The following is an 18,030-nucleotide window of genomic DNA, read 5'->3' as shown; positions in this document are numbered from 1 at the left end:
ACCAGTTACAGGTACCTGACCCCGGACACACCACCAGTTACAGGTACCTGACCCCGGACACACCACCAGTTACAGGTACCTGACCCCAGACACACCACCAGCCACAGGTACCTGACCCCAGACACACCACCAGTTACAGGTACCTGACCCCGGACACACCACCAGTTACAGGTACCTGACCCCGGACACACCACCAGTTACAGGTACCTGACCCCAGACACACCACCAGCCACAGGTACCTGACCCCGGACACACCACCAGTTACAGGTACCGGACCCCGGACACACCACCAGCCACAGGTACCTGACTCCGGACACACCACCAGCTACAGGTACCCGACCCCGGACACACCACCAGCTACAGGTACCTGACTCCGGACACACCAACAGCCACAGGTACCCGACCCGGACACACCAACAGCTACAGGTACCCGGTCCCGGACTCATCACCAGGCACAGATACCCGACCCCGGACACACCAGCCAGAGGTACCCGGCCCCGAACACACCAGCCAGAGGTACCGGGCCCCGACACACCACCAGCCACAGGTAGCCGGTCCCCAGACACACCACCAGGCACAGATACCCGACACCGGACACACCAGCCACAGGTACCCGGCCCCGACACACCACCAGCCAGAGGTGCCCGGTCCCGGACACACCACCAGCCAGAGGTACCCAGTCCCGGACACATCACCAGCCACAGGTACCCGACCCCAGACACATCACCAGCCACAGGTACCCGGCTCCGGATACACCAGCCACAGGTACCCGACCCCGGACACACCACCAGCCACAGGTACCCGACCCTGGACACACCACCAGCCACAGGTACCCGACCCCGGACACACCACCAGCCACAGGTACCCGACCCTGGACACACCACCAGCCATAGGTACCCGGCCCCGGACACACCACCAGCCATAGGTACCCTACCCTGGACACACCAGACACAGGTACCCAACCCCGGACACACCACCAGCCACAGGTACCCGACCCCGGACACACCAGACACAGGTACCCGGCCCCGGGCACACCAGCCACAGGTACCCGGCCCCAGACACACTACCAGCCACAGGTACCCGGCCCCGGACACACCACCAGCCACAGGTACCCGGCCCCGGACACACCACCAGCCACAGGTACCCGGCCCCGGACACACCACCAGCCACAGGTACCCGGCCCCAGACACACTACCAGCCACAGTAACCCGACCACGGATACATTACCAGCCACAGGTAACCAAACCCGGACACAACAGCCACAGGTACCCGGTCCCGGACACATCACCAGCCACAGGTACCCAGCACCGGACACACCACCAGCCACAGGTACCCAGCACCGGACACACCACCAGCCACAGGTAACCAAACCCGGGCACACCAGCCACAGGTACCCGACCCCGGACACACCACCAGACACAGGTACCCGACCCCGGACACACCACCAGACACAGGTACCCGGCCCCGGACACACCACCAGCCACAGGTACCAGACCCCGGACACACCACCAGCCACAGGTACCCGATCCTGGACACACCACCAGCCACAGGTACCCGACCCCGGACACACAACCAGACACAGGTACCCGGCCCCGGACACACCACCAGCCACAGGTACCGGACCCCGGACACACCACCAGCCACAGGTACCCGACCCGGACACACCAACAGCTACAGGTACCCGGTCCCGGACTCATCACCAGGCACAGATACACGGCCCCGAACACACCAGCCAGAGGTACCCGACCCCGAACACACCAGCCAGAGGTACCCGGCCCCGAACACACCAGCCAGAGGTACCCGGCCCCGAACACACCAGCCAGAGGTACCCGGTCCCCAGACACACCACCAGGCACAGATACCCGACCCCGAACACACCAGCCAGAGGTCCCCGGTCCCCGAACACACCAGCCAGAGGTACCCGGCCCCGAACACACCAGCCAGAGGTACCCGACCCCAGACACACCACCAGCCACAGGTAGCCGGTCCCCAGACACACCACCAGGCACAGATACCCGACACCGGACACACCAGCCACAGGTACCCGGTCCCGGACACATCACCAGCCACAGGTACCCGACCCCGGACACACCACCAGCCACAGATACCCGACACCGGACACACCAGCCACAGGTACCCGGTCCCGGACACATCACCAGCCACAGGTACCCGACCCCAGACACATCACCAGCCACAGGTACCCGGCCCCGGATACACCAGCCACAGGTACCCTGCCCCGGACACACCAGCCACAGGTACCCGACCCCGGACACACCACCAGCCACAGGTACCCGATCCTGGACACACCACCAGCCATAGGTACCCGGCCCCGGACACACCACCAGCCACAGGTACCCAGCCCCGGACACACCAGCCACAGGTACCCGACCCCGGACACACCAACCACAGGTACCCGACCCCAGACACACTACCAGCCACAGGTACCCGGCCCCGGACACATCACCAGCCACAGGTACCCGGCCCCGGATACACCAGCCACAGGTACCCTGCCCCGGACACACCAGCCACAGGTACCCGACCCCGGACACACCACCAGCCACAGGTACCGGACCCCGGACACACCACCAGCCACAGGTACCTGACTCCGGACACACCACCAGCTACAGGTACCCGACCCCGGACACACCACCAGCTACAGGTACCTGACCCCGGACACACCAGCCACAGGTACCCGACCCCGGACACAAAAGCCACAGGTACCTGACCCCGGACACATCACCAGTTACAGGTACCTGACCCCGGACACACCACCAGTTACAGGTACCTGACCCCAGACACACCACCAGCCACAGGTACCTGACTCCGGACACACCACCAGCCACAGGTACCGGACCCCGGACACACCACCAGCCACAGGTACCTGACTCCGGACACACCACCAGCTACAGGTACCCGACCCCGGACACACCACCAGCTACAGGTACCTGACTCCGGACACACCAACAGCCACAGGTACCCGACCCGGACACACCAACAGCTACAGGTACCCGACCCGGACACACCAACAGCTACAGGTACCCGGTCCCGGACTCATCACCAGGCACAGATACCCGACCCCGGACACACCAGCCAGAGGTACCCGGCCCCGAACACACCAGCCAGAGGTACCGGGCCCCGAACACACCACCAGCCACAGGTAGCCGGTCCCCAGACACACCACCAGGCACAGATACCCGACACAACAGCCACAGGTACCCGGTCCCGACACACCACCAGCCAGAGGTACCCGGTCCCGGACACACCACCAGCCACAGGTACCGGACCCCGGACACACCACCAGCCACAGGTACCTGACCCCGGACACACCAACAGCTACAGGTACCCGACCCGGACACACCAACAGCTACAGGTACCCGACCCGGACACACCAACAGCTACAGGTACCCGACCCGGACACACCACCAGCTACAGGTACCCGACCCCGGACACACCACCAGCTACAGGTACCTGACCCCGGACACACCAGCCACAGGTACCCGACCCCGGACACAAAAGCCACAGGTACCTGACCCCGGACACACCACCAGTTACAGGTACCTGACCCCAGACACACCACCAGCCACAGGTACCTGACCCCAGACACACCACCAGTTACAGGTACCTGACCCCAGACACACCACCAGCCACAGGTACCTGACTCCGGACACACCACCAGCCACAGGTACCGGACCCCGGACACACGACCAGCCACAGGTACCTGACTCCGGACACACCACCAGCTACAGGTACCCGACCCCGGACACACCACCAGCTACAGGTACCTGACTCCGGACACACCAACAGCCACAGGTACCCGACCCGGACACACCAACAGCTACAGGTACCCGACCCGGACACACCAACAGCTACAGGTACCCGGTCCCGGACTCATCACCAGGCACAGATACCCGACCCCGGACACACCAGCCAGAGGTACCCGGCCCCGAACACACCAGCCAGAGGTACCGGGCCCCGAACACACCACCAGCCACAGGTAGCCGGTCCCCAGACACACCACCAGGCACAGATACCCGACACCGGACACACCAGCCACAGGTACCCGGTCCCGACACACCACCAGCCAGAGGTACCCGGTCCCGGACACACCACCAGCCAGAGGTACCCAGTCCCGGACACATCACCAGCCACAGGTACCCGACCCCAGACACATCACCAGCCACAGGTACCCGGCTCCGGATACACCAGCCACAGGTACCCGACCCCGGACACACCACCAGCCACAGGTACCCGACCCTGGACACACCACCAGCCACAGGTACCCGGCCCCGGACACACCACCAGCCACAGGTACCCGGCCCCGGACACACCACCAGCCACAGGTACCCGACCCCGGACACACCACCAGCCACAGGTACCCGACCCTGGACACACCACCAGCCAAAGGTACCCGGCCCCGGACACACCACCAGCCATAGGTACCCTACCCTGGACACACCAGACACAGGTACCCAACCCCGGACACACCACCAGCCACAGGTACCCGGCCCCGGACACACCACCAGCCACAGGTACCCGGCCCCGGACACACCACCAGCCACAGGTACCCGGCCCCGGACACACCACCAGCCACAGGTACCCGGCCCCGGACACACCACCAGCTACAGGTACCCGACCCCGGACACACCACCAGCTACAGGTACCTGACCCCGGACACACCAGCCACAGGTACCCGACCCCGGACACAAAAGCCACAGGTACCTGACCCCGGACACACCACCAGTTACAGGTACCTGACCCCAGACACACCACCAGCCACAGGTACCTGACCCCGGACACACCACCAGTTACAGGTACCTGACCCCAGACACACCACCAGCCACAGGTACCTGACTCCGGACACACCACCAGCCACAGGTACCGGACCCCGGACACACCACCAGCCACAGGTACCTGACTCCGGACACACCACCAGCTACAGGTACCCGACCCCGGACACACCACCAGCTACAGGTACCTGACTCCGGACACACCAACAGCCACAGGTACCCGACCCGGACACACCAACAGCTACAGGTACCCGACCCGGACACACCAACAGCTACAGGTACCCGGTCCCGGACTCATCACCAGGCACAGATACCCGACCCCGGACACACCAGCCAGAGGTACCCGGCCCCGAACACACCAGCCAGAGGTACCGGGCCCCGAACACACCACCAGCCACAGGTAGCCGGTCCCCAGACACACCACCAGGCACAGATACCCGACACACCAGCCACAGGTACCCGGTCCCGACACACCACCAGCCAGAGGTACCCGGTCCCGGACACACCACCAGCCAGAGGTACCCAGTCCCGGACACATCACCAGCCACAGGTACCCGACCCCAGACACACCACCAGTTACAGGTACCTGACCCCGGACACACCACCAGTTACAGGTACCTGACCCCGGACACACCACCAGTTACAGGTACCTGACCCCAGACACACCACCAGCCACAGGTACCTGACCCCAGACACACCACCAGTTACAGGTACCTGACCCCGGACACACCACCAGTTACAGGTACCTGACCCCGGACACACCACCAGTTACAGGTACCTGACCCCAGACACACCACCAGCCACAGGTACCTGACCCCGGACACACCACCAGTTACCGGTACCGGACCCCGGACACACCACCAGCCACAGGTACCTGACTCCGGACACACCACCAGCTACAGGTACCCGACCCCGGACACACCACCAGCTACAGGTACCTGACTCCGGACACACCAACAGCCACAGGTACCCGACCCGGACACACCAACAGCTACAGGTACCCGGTCCCGGACTCATCACCAGGCACAGATACCCGACCCCGGACACACCAGCCAGAGGTACCCGGCCCCGAACACACCAGCCAGAGGTACCGGGCCCCGACACACCACCAGCCACAGGTAGCCGGTCCCCAGACACACCACCAGGCACAGATACCCGACACCGGACACACCAGCCACAGGTACCCGGCCCCGACACACCACCAGCCAGAGGTGCCCGGTCCCGGACACACCACCAGCCAGAGGTACCCAGTCCCGGACACATCACCAGCCACAGGTACCCGACCCCAGACACATCACCAGCCACAGGTACCCGGCTCCGGATACACCAGCCACAGGTACCCGACCCCGGACACACCACCAGCCACAGGTACCCGACCCTGGACACACCACCAGCCACAGGTACCCGACCCCGGACACACCACCAGCCACAGGTACCCGACCCTGGACACACCACCAGCCATAGGTACCCGGCCCCGGACACACCACCAGCCATAGGTACCCTACCCTGGACACACCAGACACAGGTACCCAACCCCGGACACACCACCAGCCACAGGTACCCGACCCCGGACACACCAGACACAGGTACCCGGCCCCGGGCACACCAGCCACAGGTACCCGGCCCCAGACACACTACCAGCCACAGGTACCCGGCCCCGGACACACCACCAGCCACAGGTACCCGGCCCCGGACACACCACCAGCCACAGGTACCCGGCCCCGGACACACCACCAGCCACAGGTACCCGGCCCCAGACACACTACCAGCCACAGTAACCCGACCACGGATACATTACCAGCCACAGGTAACCAAACCCGGACACAACAGCCACAGGTACCCGGTCCCGGACACATCACCAGCCACAGGTACCCAGCACCGGACACACCACCAGCCACAGGTACCCAGCACCGGACACACCACCAGCCACAGGTAACCAAACCCGGGCACACCAGCCACAGGTACCCGACCCCGGACACACCACCAGACACAGGTACCCGACCCCGGACACACCACCAGACACAGGTACCCGGCCCCGGACACACCACCAGCCACAGGTACCAGACCCCGGACACACCACCAGCCACAGGTACCCGATCCTGGACACACCACCAGCCACAGGTACCCGACCCCGGACACACAACCAGACACAGGTACCCGGCCCCGGACACACCACCAGCCACAGGTACCGGACCCCGGACACACCACCAGCCACAGGTACCCGACCCGGACACACCAACAGCTACAGGTACCCGGTCCCGGACTCATCACCAGGCACAGATACACGGCCCCGAACACACCAGCCAGAGGTACCCGACCCCGAACACACCAGCCAGAGGTACCCGGCCCCGAACACACCAGCCAGAGGTACCCGGCCCCGAACACACCAGCCAGAGGTACCCGGTCCCCAGACACACCACCAGGCACAGATACCCGACCCCGAACACACCAGCCAGAGGTCCCCGGTCCCCGAACACACCAGCCAGAGGTACCCGGCCCCGAACACACCAGCCAGAGGTACCCGACCCCAGACACACCACCAGCCACAGGTAGCCGGTCCCCAGACACACCACCAGGCACAGATACCCGACACCGGACACACCAGCCACAGGTACCCGGTCCCGGACACATCACCAGCCACAGGTACCCGACCCCGGACACACCACCAGCCACAGATACCCGACACCGGACACACCAGCCACAGGTACCCGGTCCCGGACACATCACCAGCCACAGGTACCCGACCCCAGACACATCACCAGCCACAGGTACCCGGCCCCGGATACACCAGCCACAGGTACCCTGCCCCGGACACACCAGCCACAGGTACCCGACCCCGGACACACCACCAGCCACAGGTACCCGATCCTGGACACACCACCAGCCATAGGTACCCGGCCCCGGACACACCACCAGCCACAGGTACCCAGCCCCGGACACACCAGCCACAGGTACCCGACCCCGGACACACCAACCACAGGTACCCGACCCCAGACACACTACCAGCCACAGGTACCCGGCCCCGGACACATCACCAGCCACAGGTACCCGGCCCCGGATACACCAGCCACAGGTACCCTGCCCCGGACACACCAGCCACAGGTACCCGACCCCGGACACACCACCAGCCACAGGTACCGGACCCCGGACACACCACCAGCCACAGGTACCTGACTCCGGACACACCACCAGCTACAGGTACCCGACCCCGGACACACCACCAGCTACAGGTACCTGACCCCGGACACACCAGCCACAGGTACCCGACCCCGGACACAAAAGCCACAGGTACCTGACCCCGGACACATCACCAGTTACAGGTACCTGACCCCGGACACACCACCAGTTACAGGTACCTGACCCCAGACACACCACCAGCCACAGGTACCTGACTCCGGACACACCACCAGCCACAGGTACCGGACCCCGGACACACCACCAGCCACAGGTACCTGACTCCGGACACACCACCAGCTACAGGTACCCGACCCCGGACACACCACCAGCTACAGGTACCTGACTCCGGACACACCAACAGCCACAGGTACCCGACCCGGACACACCAACAGCCACAGGTACCCGACCCGGACACACCAACAGCTACAGGTACCCGGTCCCGGACTCATCACCAGGCACAGATACCCGACCGCGGACACACCAGCCAGAGGTACCCGGCCCCGAACACACCAGCCAGAGGTACCGGGCCCCGAACACACCACCAGCCACAGGTAGCCGGTCCCCAGACACACCACCAGGCACAGATACCCGACACACCAGCCACAGGTACCCGGTCCCGACACACCACCAGCCAGAGGTACCCGGTCCCGGACACACCACCAGCCACAGGTACCGGACCCCGGACACACTACCAGCCACAGGTACCTGACCCCGGACACACCAACAGCTACAGGTACCCGACCCGGACACACCAACAGCTACAGGTACCCGACCCGGACACACCAACAGCTACAGGTACCCGACCCGGACACACCACCAGCTACAGGTACCCGACCCCGGACACACCACCAGCTACAGGTACCTGACCCCGGACACACCAGCCACAGGTACCCGACCCCGGACACAAAAGCCACAGGTACCTGACCCCGGACACACCACCAGTTACAGGTACCTGACCCCAGACACACCACCAGCCACAGGTACCTGACCCCAGACACACCACCAGTTACAGGTACCTGACCCCAGACACACCACCAGCCACAGGTACCTGACTCCGGACACACCACCAGCCACAGGTACCGGACCCCGGACACACCACCAGCCACAGGTACCTGACTCCGGACACACCAACAGCTACAGGTACCCGACCCGGACACACCAACAGCTACAGGTACCCGGTCCCGGACTCATCACCAGGCACAGATACCCGACCCCGGACACACCAGCCAGAGGTACCCGGCCCCGAACACACCAGCCAGAGGTACCGGGCCCCGACACACCACCAGCCACAGGTAGCCGGTCCCCAGACACACCACCAGGCACAGATACCCGACACCGGACACACCAGCCACAGGTACCCGGTCCCGACACACCACCAGCCAGAGGTACCCGGTCCCGGACACACCACCAGCCAGAGGTACCCAGTCCCGGACACATCACCAGCCACAGGTACCCGACCCCAGACACATCACCAGCCACAGGTACCCGGCTCCGGATACACCAGCCACAGGTACCCGACCCCGGACACACCACCAGCCACAGGTACCCGACCCTGGACACACCACCAGCCACAGGTACCCGGCCCCGGACACACCACCAGCCACAGGTACCCGGCCCCGGACACACCACCAGCCACAGGTACCCGACCCCGGACACACCACCAGCCACAGGTACCCGACCCTGGACACACCACCAGCCAAAGGTACCCGGCCCCGGACACACCACCAGCCATAGGTACCCTACCCTGGACACACCAGACACAGGTACCCAACCCCGGACACACCACCAGCCACAGGTACCCGGCCCCGGACACACCACCAGCCACAGGTACCCGGCCCCAGACACACTACCAGCCACAGTAACCCGACCACGGATACATTACCAGCCACAGGTAACCAAACCCGGACACAACAGCCACAGGTACCCGGTCCCGGACACATCACCAGCCACAGGTACCCAGCACCGGACACACCACCAGCCACAGGTACCCAGCACCGGACACACCACCAGCCACAGGTAACCAAACCCGGGCACACCAGCCACAGGTACCCGACCCCGGACACACCACCAGACACAGGTACCCGACCCCGGACACACCACCAGACACAGGTACCCGGCCCCGGACACACCACCAGCCACAGGTACCCGGCCCCGGACACACCACCAGCCACAGGTACCAGACCCCGGACACACCACCAGCCACAGGTACCCGATCCTGGACACACCACCAGCCACAGGTACCCGACCCCGGACACACAACCAGACACAGGTACCCGGCCCCGGACACACCACCAGCCACAGGTACCGGACCCCGGACACACTACCAGCCACAGGTACCTGACCCCGGACACACCAACAGCTACAGGTACCCGACCCGGACACACCAACAGCTACAGGTACCCGACCCGGACACACCAACAGCTACAGGTACCCGACCCGGACACACCAACAGCTACAGGTACCCGGTCCCGGACTCATCACCAGGCACAGATACACGGCCCCGAACACACCAGCCAGAGGTACCCGACCCCGAACACACCAGCCAGAGGTACCCGGCCCCGAACACACCAGCCAGAGGTACCCGGCCCCGAACACACCAGCCAGAGGTACCCGGTCCCCAGACACATCACCAGGCACAGATACCCGACCCCGAACACACCAGCCAGAGGTACCCGGCCCCAGACACACCACCAGGCACAGATACCCGACCCCGAACACACCAGCCAGAGGTACCCGGTCCCCGAACACACCAGCCAGAGGTACCCGGCCCCGAACACACCAGCCAGAGGTACCCGACCCCAGACACACCACCAGGCACAGATACCCGACACCGGACACACCAGCCACAGGTACCCGGTCCCGGACACATCACCAGCCACAGGTACCCGACCCTGGACACACCACCAGCCACAGATACCCGACACCGGACACACCAGCCACAGGTACCCGGTCCCGGACACATCACCAGCCACAGGTACCCGACCCCAGACACATCACCAGCCACAGGTACCCGGCCCCGGATACACCAGCCACAGGTACCCTGCCCCGGACACACCACCCACAGGTACCCGACCCCGGACACACCACCAGCCACAGGTACCAGATCCTGGACACACCACCAGCCATAGGTACCCGGCCCCGGACACACCACCAGCCACAGGTACCCAGCCCCGGACACACCAGCCACAGGTACCCGACCCCGGACACACCAACCACAGGTACCCGACCCCAGACACACTACCAGCCACAGGTACCCGGCCCCGGACACACCACCAGCCATAGGTACCTGGCCCCGGACACACCACCAGCCACAGGTACCCGGCCCCGGACACACCAGCCACAGGTACCCGGCCCCGGACACACCACCAGCCACAGGTACCCGGCCCCAGACACACTACCAGCCACAGTAACCCGACCACGGATACATTACCAGCCACAGGTAACCAAACCCGGGCACACCAACCACAGGTGCCCGACCCCGGACACACCAGCCACAGGTACCCGGCCCCACCACCAGCCACAGGTACCCGACCCCGGACACACCAGCCACAGGTACCCGGCCCCGGCCCCACCACCAGCCACAGGTGCCCGACCCCGGCCCCACCACCAGCCACAGGTACCCGGCCCCGGACACACCAACCACAGGTACCCGGCCCCACCACCAACCACAGGTACCCGATCCTGGATACACCAGCCATAGGTACCCGACCCCGGACACACCAACCACAGGTGCCCGACCCCGGCCCCACCACCAGCCACAGGTACCCGGCCCCGGACACACCAGCCATAGGTACCCGACCCCGGACACACCAACCACAGGTACCCGATCCTGGATACACCAGCCATAGGTACCCGACCCCGGACACACCAACCACAGGTGCCCGACCCCGGCCCCACCACCAGCCACAGGTACCCGACCCCGGACACACCAACCACAGGTACCCGGCCCCGGCCCCACCACCAACCACAGGTACCCGATCCTGGATACACCAGCCATAGGTACCCGACCCCGGACACACCAGCCATAGGTACCCAATCCTGGATACACCAGCCACAGGCACCCGACCCCGAACACACCAGCCACAGGTACCCGACCCCGGACACACCACCAGCCACAGGTATCTGACCCTGGACACATCACCAGCAACAGGTACCCGACCGTGGACATGTTATCAGTCAGTGTGCCCCCCACAGGCCCTCCCTATAACTATCTGATACTCACTCTCAGGGATTTGCTTCTTGCCTCGTTCGGACCAATAGCGAAAATGCTGATCATCCAGCAGTGAGAACCCCAGGACAATTGTGAGCAGATTGAAGAAATTATAATTACCGGTGATGATAATTAATAACTGGAGCAGCATCTGCAGAGCCAAAGAAAATTTCATCAGAGAAACAGAGTGAACCGAGATCCTTCCTTCATGCGTGGGGTCCGGATAGTCTGCAAGGATGATGTGGACCAGCAAATGTCACCTTTCTCAGGATACGTACTTGCTTCCCCCACACCCACCTCCCCGTTGCAACCTTCACCTCCTTTTCAGTTGCGGGGAGTGAATAAATCGAGTATTCCCAACATCCAGACAGCAAAGGTCTTGGGTGCCTTATTTTGTCCACTCCATCCTTTGACTGTTTCTATCTCGGCCTGTGATCTGCAGAACGCAGACTTACCTGAGTGTAAAACGCAAATAGTCGGAGGCGACGGGTTGGAGCAAAGAATAACAGAGGAACCACAGTCTCCAGCATAAAGACGATAACCACGCTGAGCTTGTGAAGCCAAGTTGGCAGCTGGTGCGCAAACCAGGAAGCAGCAGTAGGGATGCACTGAGTCTCGTAGTGATAAGTCAGAGCTGTAGGAAGGCCAGAAGCAGAAATTTAGTGAGTTCTGATGAAAGATCATCTGATCTGAAACATTAACTTTCTTCCTCTCTCCACAGATGCTGGCAAGGCCGACTGTGCATTTTCTGTATTAGTTTCAGATTTACAGCATCCACAATAATAATAATAATGTTTGCAGAGAACACCGTCCAGGTTCACCATCATTATGGTTACTGTGCAGTCTATAGTGCAACATTAGTGAATATAATTTTGTGTCATGTCAGCTGGCCACCAATCCCCCATGTGTGTATCTTTGATCTTCTGAAGATCAACTGCAAACACTTGCAAGAAGATGTTGCATGGAAACTAAGAATCTGGTTCATTTTACTCAAAATGCAGGACTGAACAATATTCAATCTTCTATCAAACTCACCCAATTTCTACTGCTTCTCGCAGCACTAAAGATATCAAACGGCAGAAACACTTCCAAACCCGGGATGATTCACTTTTATAAGTCTATCTTCTGCTAGCTGGAAGCTCGAGGAGTGTTGCATCTAGTCAGTGGGGTGGGGAAGGGTCTGTGCAACTGGTTGGCGGTGGGGTTGGTGTACATCTAACTGCAGTAACTGTTTCTCACCTGTCAGCCCCCACCATGTGGGGCATCGGCTGGTCAGTTTCACCACGCCCGAGGCAAACATCAACCTGAAGAACAGCCAACGGACCAGCCAGAAGGTGACGCCGTCATGGAGCCGGGCAGGGGCTGCCCGCCATTTCTGCAGGTGTAGTGGCGCGACTAGGATTGCCAAGAATCCAGTCTCCAGTAGCAAACTGTCCCTGCAGAATCAGTGAGGACTCATTACTCATGCCTCGCACATTGATCATTCCTTTGGACACTGCCCTCTGCTTACCCCTCACACACACACTGTTCATCCCCTGCTTACCCCTCATACACCCACTGTTTATCCCCTGCTTACCCCTCACACACACACTGTTCATCCCCGGCTTACCCCACACACACTGTTCATCCCCTGCTTACCCCACACACACACACACACACTGTTCATCCCCTGCTTACCCCTCACACACACACTGTTCATCCCCTGCTTACCCCTCATACACACTGTTCATCCCCTGCTTACCCCTCACACACACACTGTTCATCCCCGGCTTACCCCACACACACTGTTCATCCCCTGCTTACCCCACACACACACACACACTGTTCATCCCCTGCTTACCCCTCACACACACACTGTTCATCCCCTGCTTACCCCTCATACACACACTGTTCATCCCCTGCTTACCCCACACACACACACTGTTCATCCCCGGCTTACCCCTCACACACACACTGTTCATCCCCTGCTTATCCCTCACACACACACTGTTCATCCCCTGCTTACCCCTCACACACACACTGTTCATCCCCGGCTTACCCCTCACACACACACTGTTCATCCCCTGCTTACCCCTCATACACACACTGTTCATCCCCTGCTTATCCCTCATACACACACTGTTCATCCCCTGCTTACCCCTCATACACACACACTGTTCATCCCCTGCTTACCCCTCACACACACACTGTTCATCCCCTGCTTACCCCTCATACACACACTGTTTATCCTCTGCTTATCCCTCACACACACACACTGTTCATCCCCTGCTTACCCCTCACACACACACTGTTCATCCCCTGCTTACCCCTCACACACACACTGTTCATCCCCGGCTTACCCCTCATACACACACACTGTTCATCCCCTGCTTACCCCTCATACACACACTGTTTATCCCCTGCTTACCTCTCACACACATCTTGTTCACCCCTGCTTATCCCTCACACACACTGTTCACCCCTTAACACTGTTTATCTACTACTCAAACCTCACATTGTTTATCCCTTTGCATGCTGCCCCTGCTTACCCCTCACAGACTGTTCACCCCTTCACATGCTGTCCCATGCTTACCCCTCATACACCGTTCACCCGTTGCACGCTGTCCCCACTTATCCCTCACATACTGTTAACCCGTTCGCATTCTGCCCCCTGCTTACTCTCCTCACACTCCTTCACACGATGCCCCCTTGTGCCCCTTGCATACTGTTCACTCCCAACACAATGCCCATTCCCAACACCCTGGCAAGCATTCTGGGGTGATAACGGGGGATGAGATGGACTTACCACTGGAAGTACAGGAAGACTTGTCCAACCTGGAGGAAATAAAACATGAATCATTAACACTTACCCAGAGATCTTACTTCTTTCCCCCAACAGTTCAGTTCCTCCCACCCCACCCACTACGTACTCCCTCTAACTGGGTATTCAGCTCTTCCTGTTGTGGATTTTGCAGTCATCTCACCTTGGGATCCAGGCTGAAATCCCCCCAAAACATAATTGGCCCCTAATCTGAACCACATTACATACCCTACTCCTCCACCATGCCAGAACCCCCCCCTCTTGAAGCTGACAACATACGCATGCACTTGTGTGAGAAAGGTATACACACTCGGATGGGAAAGATACATAACACATGCACTCACCTGATAGAGGGATAGGTAGAGGAACCAGAGACATGCAAAGATAAAGCAGTCTCGGAGAGGCTTTACCAACAGTGCGGTGATCGACAGGCCGACGCCCAACAAGCAGATGAGCTCCATGCCCTGCTCAGTGTCAAGTCCGAGCCAGGGACATAACCACAGCACCGTTGGAGAGTCCGTCAGCTGGTCCAGCAGTGGCTTTCCAGTGAAGGGCAGCATCCTGCGGACTGGCAGAATTCCTTCCCTTCCATAGAGTCCTGTCAGAAAAGTAAAAGGTCACAAGACCACTAACAATAGAAACACAATGTTTACAGCAGACGAGTCATCCGACCCATTGTGTGTGTGCTGGCTGAAAGTGAGTTAGCCAGTCCAACGCCACTTTCTCGCGCTTGGTCAGCAACACTGTGGATAACAGCACTTCAAATGCACATACATTTTAAAATTAAAGTGCAAAGAGGGTTTCTTCCTCTGTCACCTTCTCGGGCAATAGTTCCAGATCTCCAGCATCCTCTGGCTCAAAGGATTTTTCAATTCCTCCAGCCCATTACTTTAAATTGAAGCTCCCTGGTTATGGATTCCACGGTGAAGGAAAATCCTATCTACTCTATCTGAGCCTTCATAGGTTTTTCCATCTGAATTAAATCCCCTCTCAGCCTCGAAGCTAGAACAGTTGTTAATTTTAAATCTGATTTTTAAAAATTAGATGATGTACCGTCAATTACCACGAGACGAGAATGGTGGAACCATCGAGGCTTTATTGAACAAGATGTTGTGCCTCCTGTAGCTGGAACCAGAATGGCTGCAGCGCAGGATAGCACACACTTTTATACATCGCCTGCTGGGCGGAGCCAGCAGGCAGGGATTTACCGTTGTACCTCTAATATACAGGCAGTGCTGTAATACATACAATATACCACTAGTGGTGTCTACCATATTCACCCCCTGTTAAAAAAAGTCCGGCGGGGGTGACAAAAACATTACAAATTAAGTCTGTCGGGGGGCTTTGACCCTCCGCTGCGATCGCCTCAGTCCTGTCCTGGTGGTGATGTGGTCGTCGACGTGGTCATCTGTTGTCCTCGTCACCCCTGAGTGAATCCAGTGGGAGGACGGATCCTGCTGGGGTGGGGCTGCTGGAGGGAGAGCGAGTGGCGCAGGGGTGAATGAGGTGGGGGGTCAGGTCGGGGTTGGGGACTCAGCAGGTGCCAGGCCCCGGAGGAGACGGTTTCTTGGTACCTGTCAGGGTGTGCCACATAGTACTGCGGGTTCACATATAGGAGGTGGACTTTCTCGACCAGGGGGTCCGATTTATGGCTCCGCCCATGCTTCCGGAGGAGGACGGGTCCAGGAACTGTCAGCCATGTTGGGAGTGAGACCCCGGAGGTGGATTTCCTGGGGAAGGCAAATACACTTCATGAGGGGTCTTGTTAGTGGCGGTGCAGAGGAGCGACCGGATGGAGTGGAGCGCATCGGAGAGGACCTCCTGCCAGCGGGATACCGGGATATTTTTAGACTGCAGGGCCAGCAGGACGGCCTTCCAGACCGTCCCATTTTCCCTCTCCACCTGCCCGTTTCCCCGGGGGTTGTAGCTGGTCATCCTGCACGAGGCGATGCCCTTGCTGAGCAGGAACTGACGCAGTTCATCGCTCATGAAAGAGGATCCCCGATCGCTGTGGATGTAGGTGGGGAATCCGAGCAGAGTGAAGATGCTGTGCAGGGCTTTAATTACCATGGCAGAAGTCATGTCGGGGCATGGGATGGCGAAGGGGAACCGGGAGTACTCATCAATAATGTTGAGGAAGTACACATTGCGGTCAGCGGAGGTGAGGGTCCCTTTGAAGTCCATGCTGAGGCGTTCAAAGGGGCGGGAGGCCTTCACCAGGTGTTCTCTATCTGGCCGGTAGAAGTGCAGCTTGCACTCTGCACAGACTTGGCAGTCTCTGGTGACGGTCCTGACCTCCTCAATGGAGTAGGGCTGGTTGCGGGCCTTGACAAAATGGAAGAACCGGGTGGCCCCCGGGTGGCAGAGGTCATAGTGGAGAGCCCGGAGTCGGTCTACCTGTGCGCTGGCACATGTACCGCGGGACAGGGCATCTGGGGCTCATTGAGCTTCCCCGGGCGATACAAGATCTCATAGCTATAGGTGGAGAGTTAGATCCTCCACCTCAAGATCTTGTCATTTCTGATCTTGCCCCGCTGTGTATTATTAAACATGAAGGCTACCGACCATTGGTCAGTGTTGTTAAGCAAATATATTAAGGGATACTTCCGGTGGTGGCCATGGTGTGAGTGGTCGCACACAGGGCAGCTCCTGCTCGAAGACATAGGAAAGAGCTATTTTTATCTGATATTGGATGTAATTTCGACAAAAAAGGTGTAGGTGAAGGTCGGAGGTGTAGTTTCCCTGGGAGTGGTATGTCCGCTGGTTACCAAACCTGGCTGAAGACGGTGAGAGCCCTGGCCAAGGGGTTGAAGGAAACCTGTGGCGCAGCAGCCAGTGGAAGGATGGCGGAGGGGGAAGGGCTGGTGCAGGTCGGAAAGCCCCAGATGGAGCAGTCGATGGCTTTTATTAAGGATGAGTTCCGCCAGCAGAGGAAGAAGATGCGGGAGGACCGCTCGAAGGCGATCGAAGGAGCTGTGGTACCCCTGAAGAGTTTGTTGGAGCAGGTGGAGAAGTGTCGGGGTCGCAGATCCATGAGGTGGGTGATTTCGGACCAG

General features: G+C 60.6%; 1 protein-coding gene across 1 annotated transcript in view; it reads right to left on the bottom strand.

Moving 5' to 3' along the window:
- The window catches only part of lmf2a (lipase maturation factor 2a), a 70,721-nt gene that overhangs the window by 45,160 nt on the left and 7,531 nt on the right, over positions 1 to 18,030 (bottom strand). Inside the window, exons 2-6 of the mRNA XM_072471245.1 lie at positions 15,319 to 15,572; positions 14,960 to 14,988; positions 13,414 to 13,610; positions 12,630 to 12,808; positions 12,187 to 12,325 (exon numbers count right to left, since the gene is read on the bottom strand). Coding sequence (XP_072327346.1) covers positions 12,187 to 12,325; positions 12,630 to 12,808; positions 13,414 to 13,610; positions 14,960 to 14,988; positions 15,319 to 15,572 — 798 coding nt within the window. The remainder of the gene's footprint in view (positions 1 to 12,186; positions 12,326 to 12,629; positions 12,809 to 13,413; positions 13,611 to 14,959; positions 14,989 to 15,318; positions 15,573 to 18,030) is intronic.

Source organism: Scyliorhinus torazame, chromosome 13, assembly GCF_047496885.1.
Source record: "Scyliorhinus torazame isolate Kashiwa2021f chromosome 13, sScyTor2.1, whole genome shotgun sequence".
In the NCBI taxonomy this organism is placed as follows: Eukaryota; Metazoa; Chordata; class Chondrichthyes; order Carcharhiniformes; family Scyliorhinidae; genus Scyliorhinus; species Scyliorhinus torazame.
The sequence above is the reverse complement of the archived record's forward strand: the minus strand, read 5'-3'. Positions and strand labels throughout refer to the sequence as shown.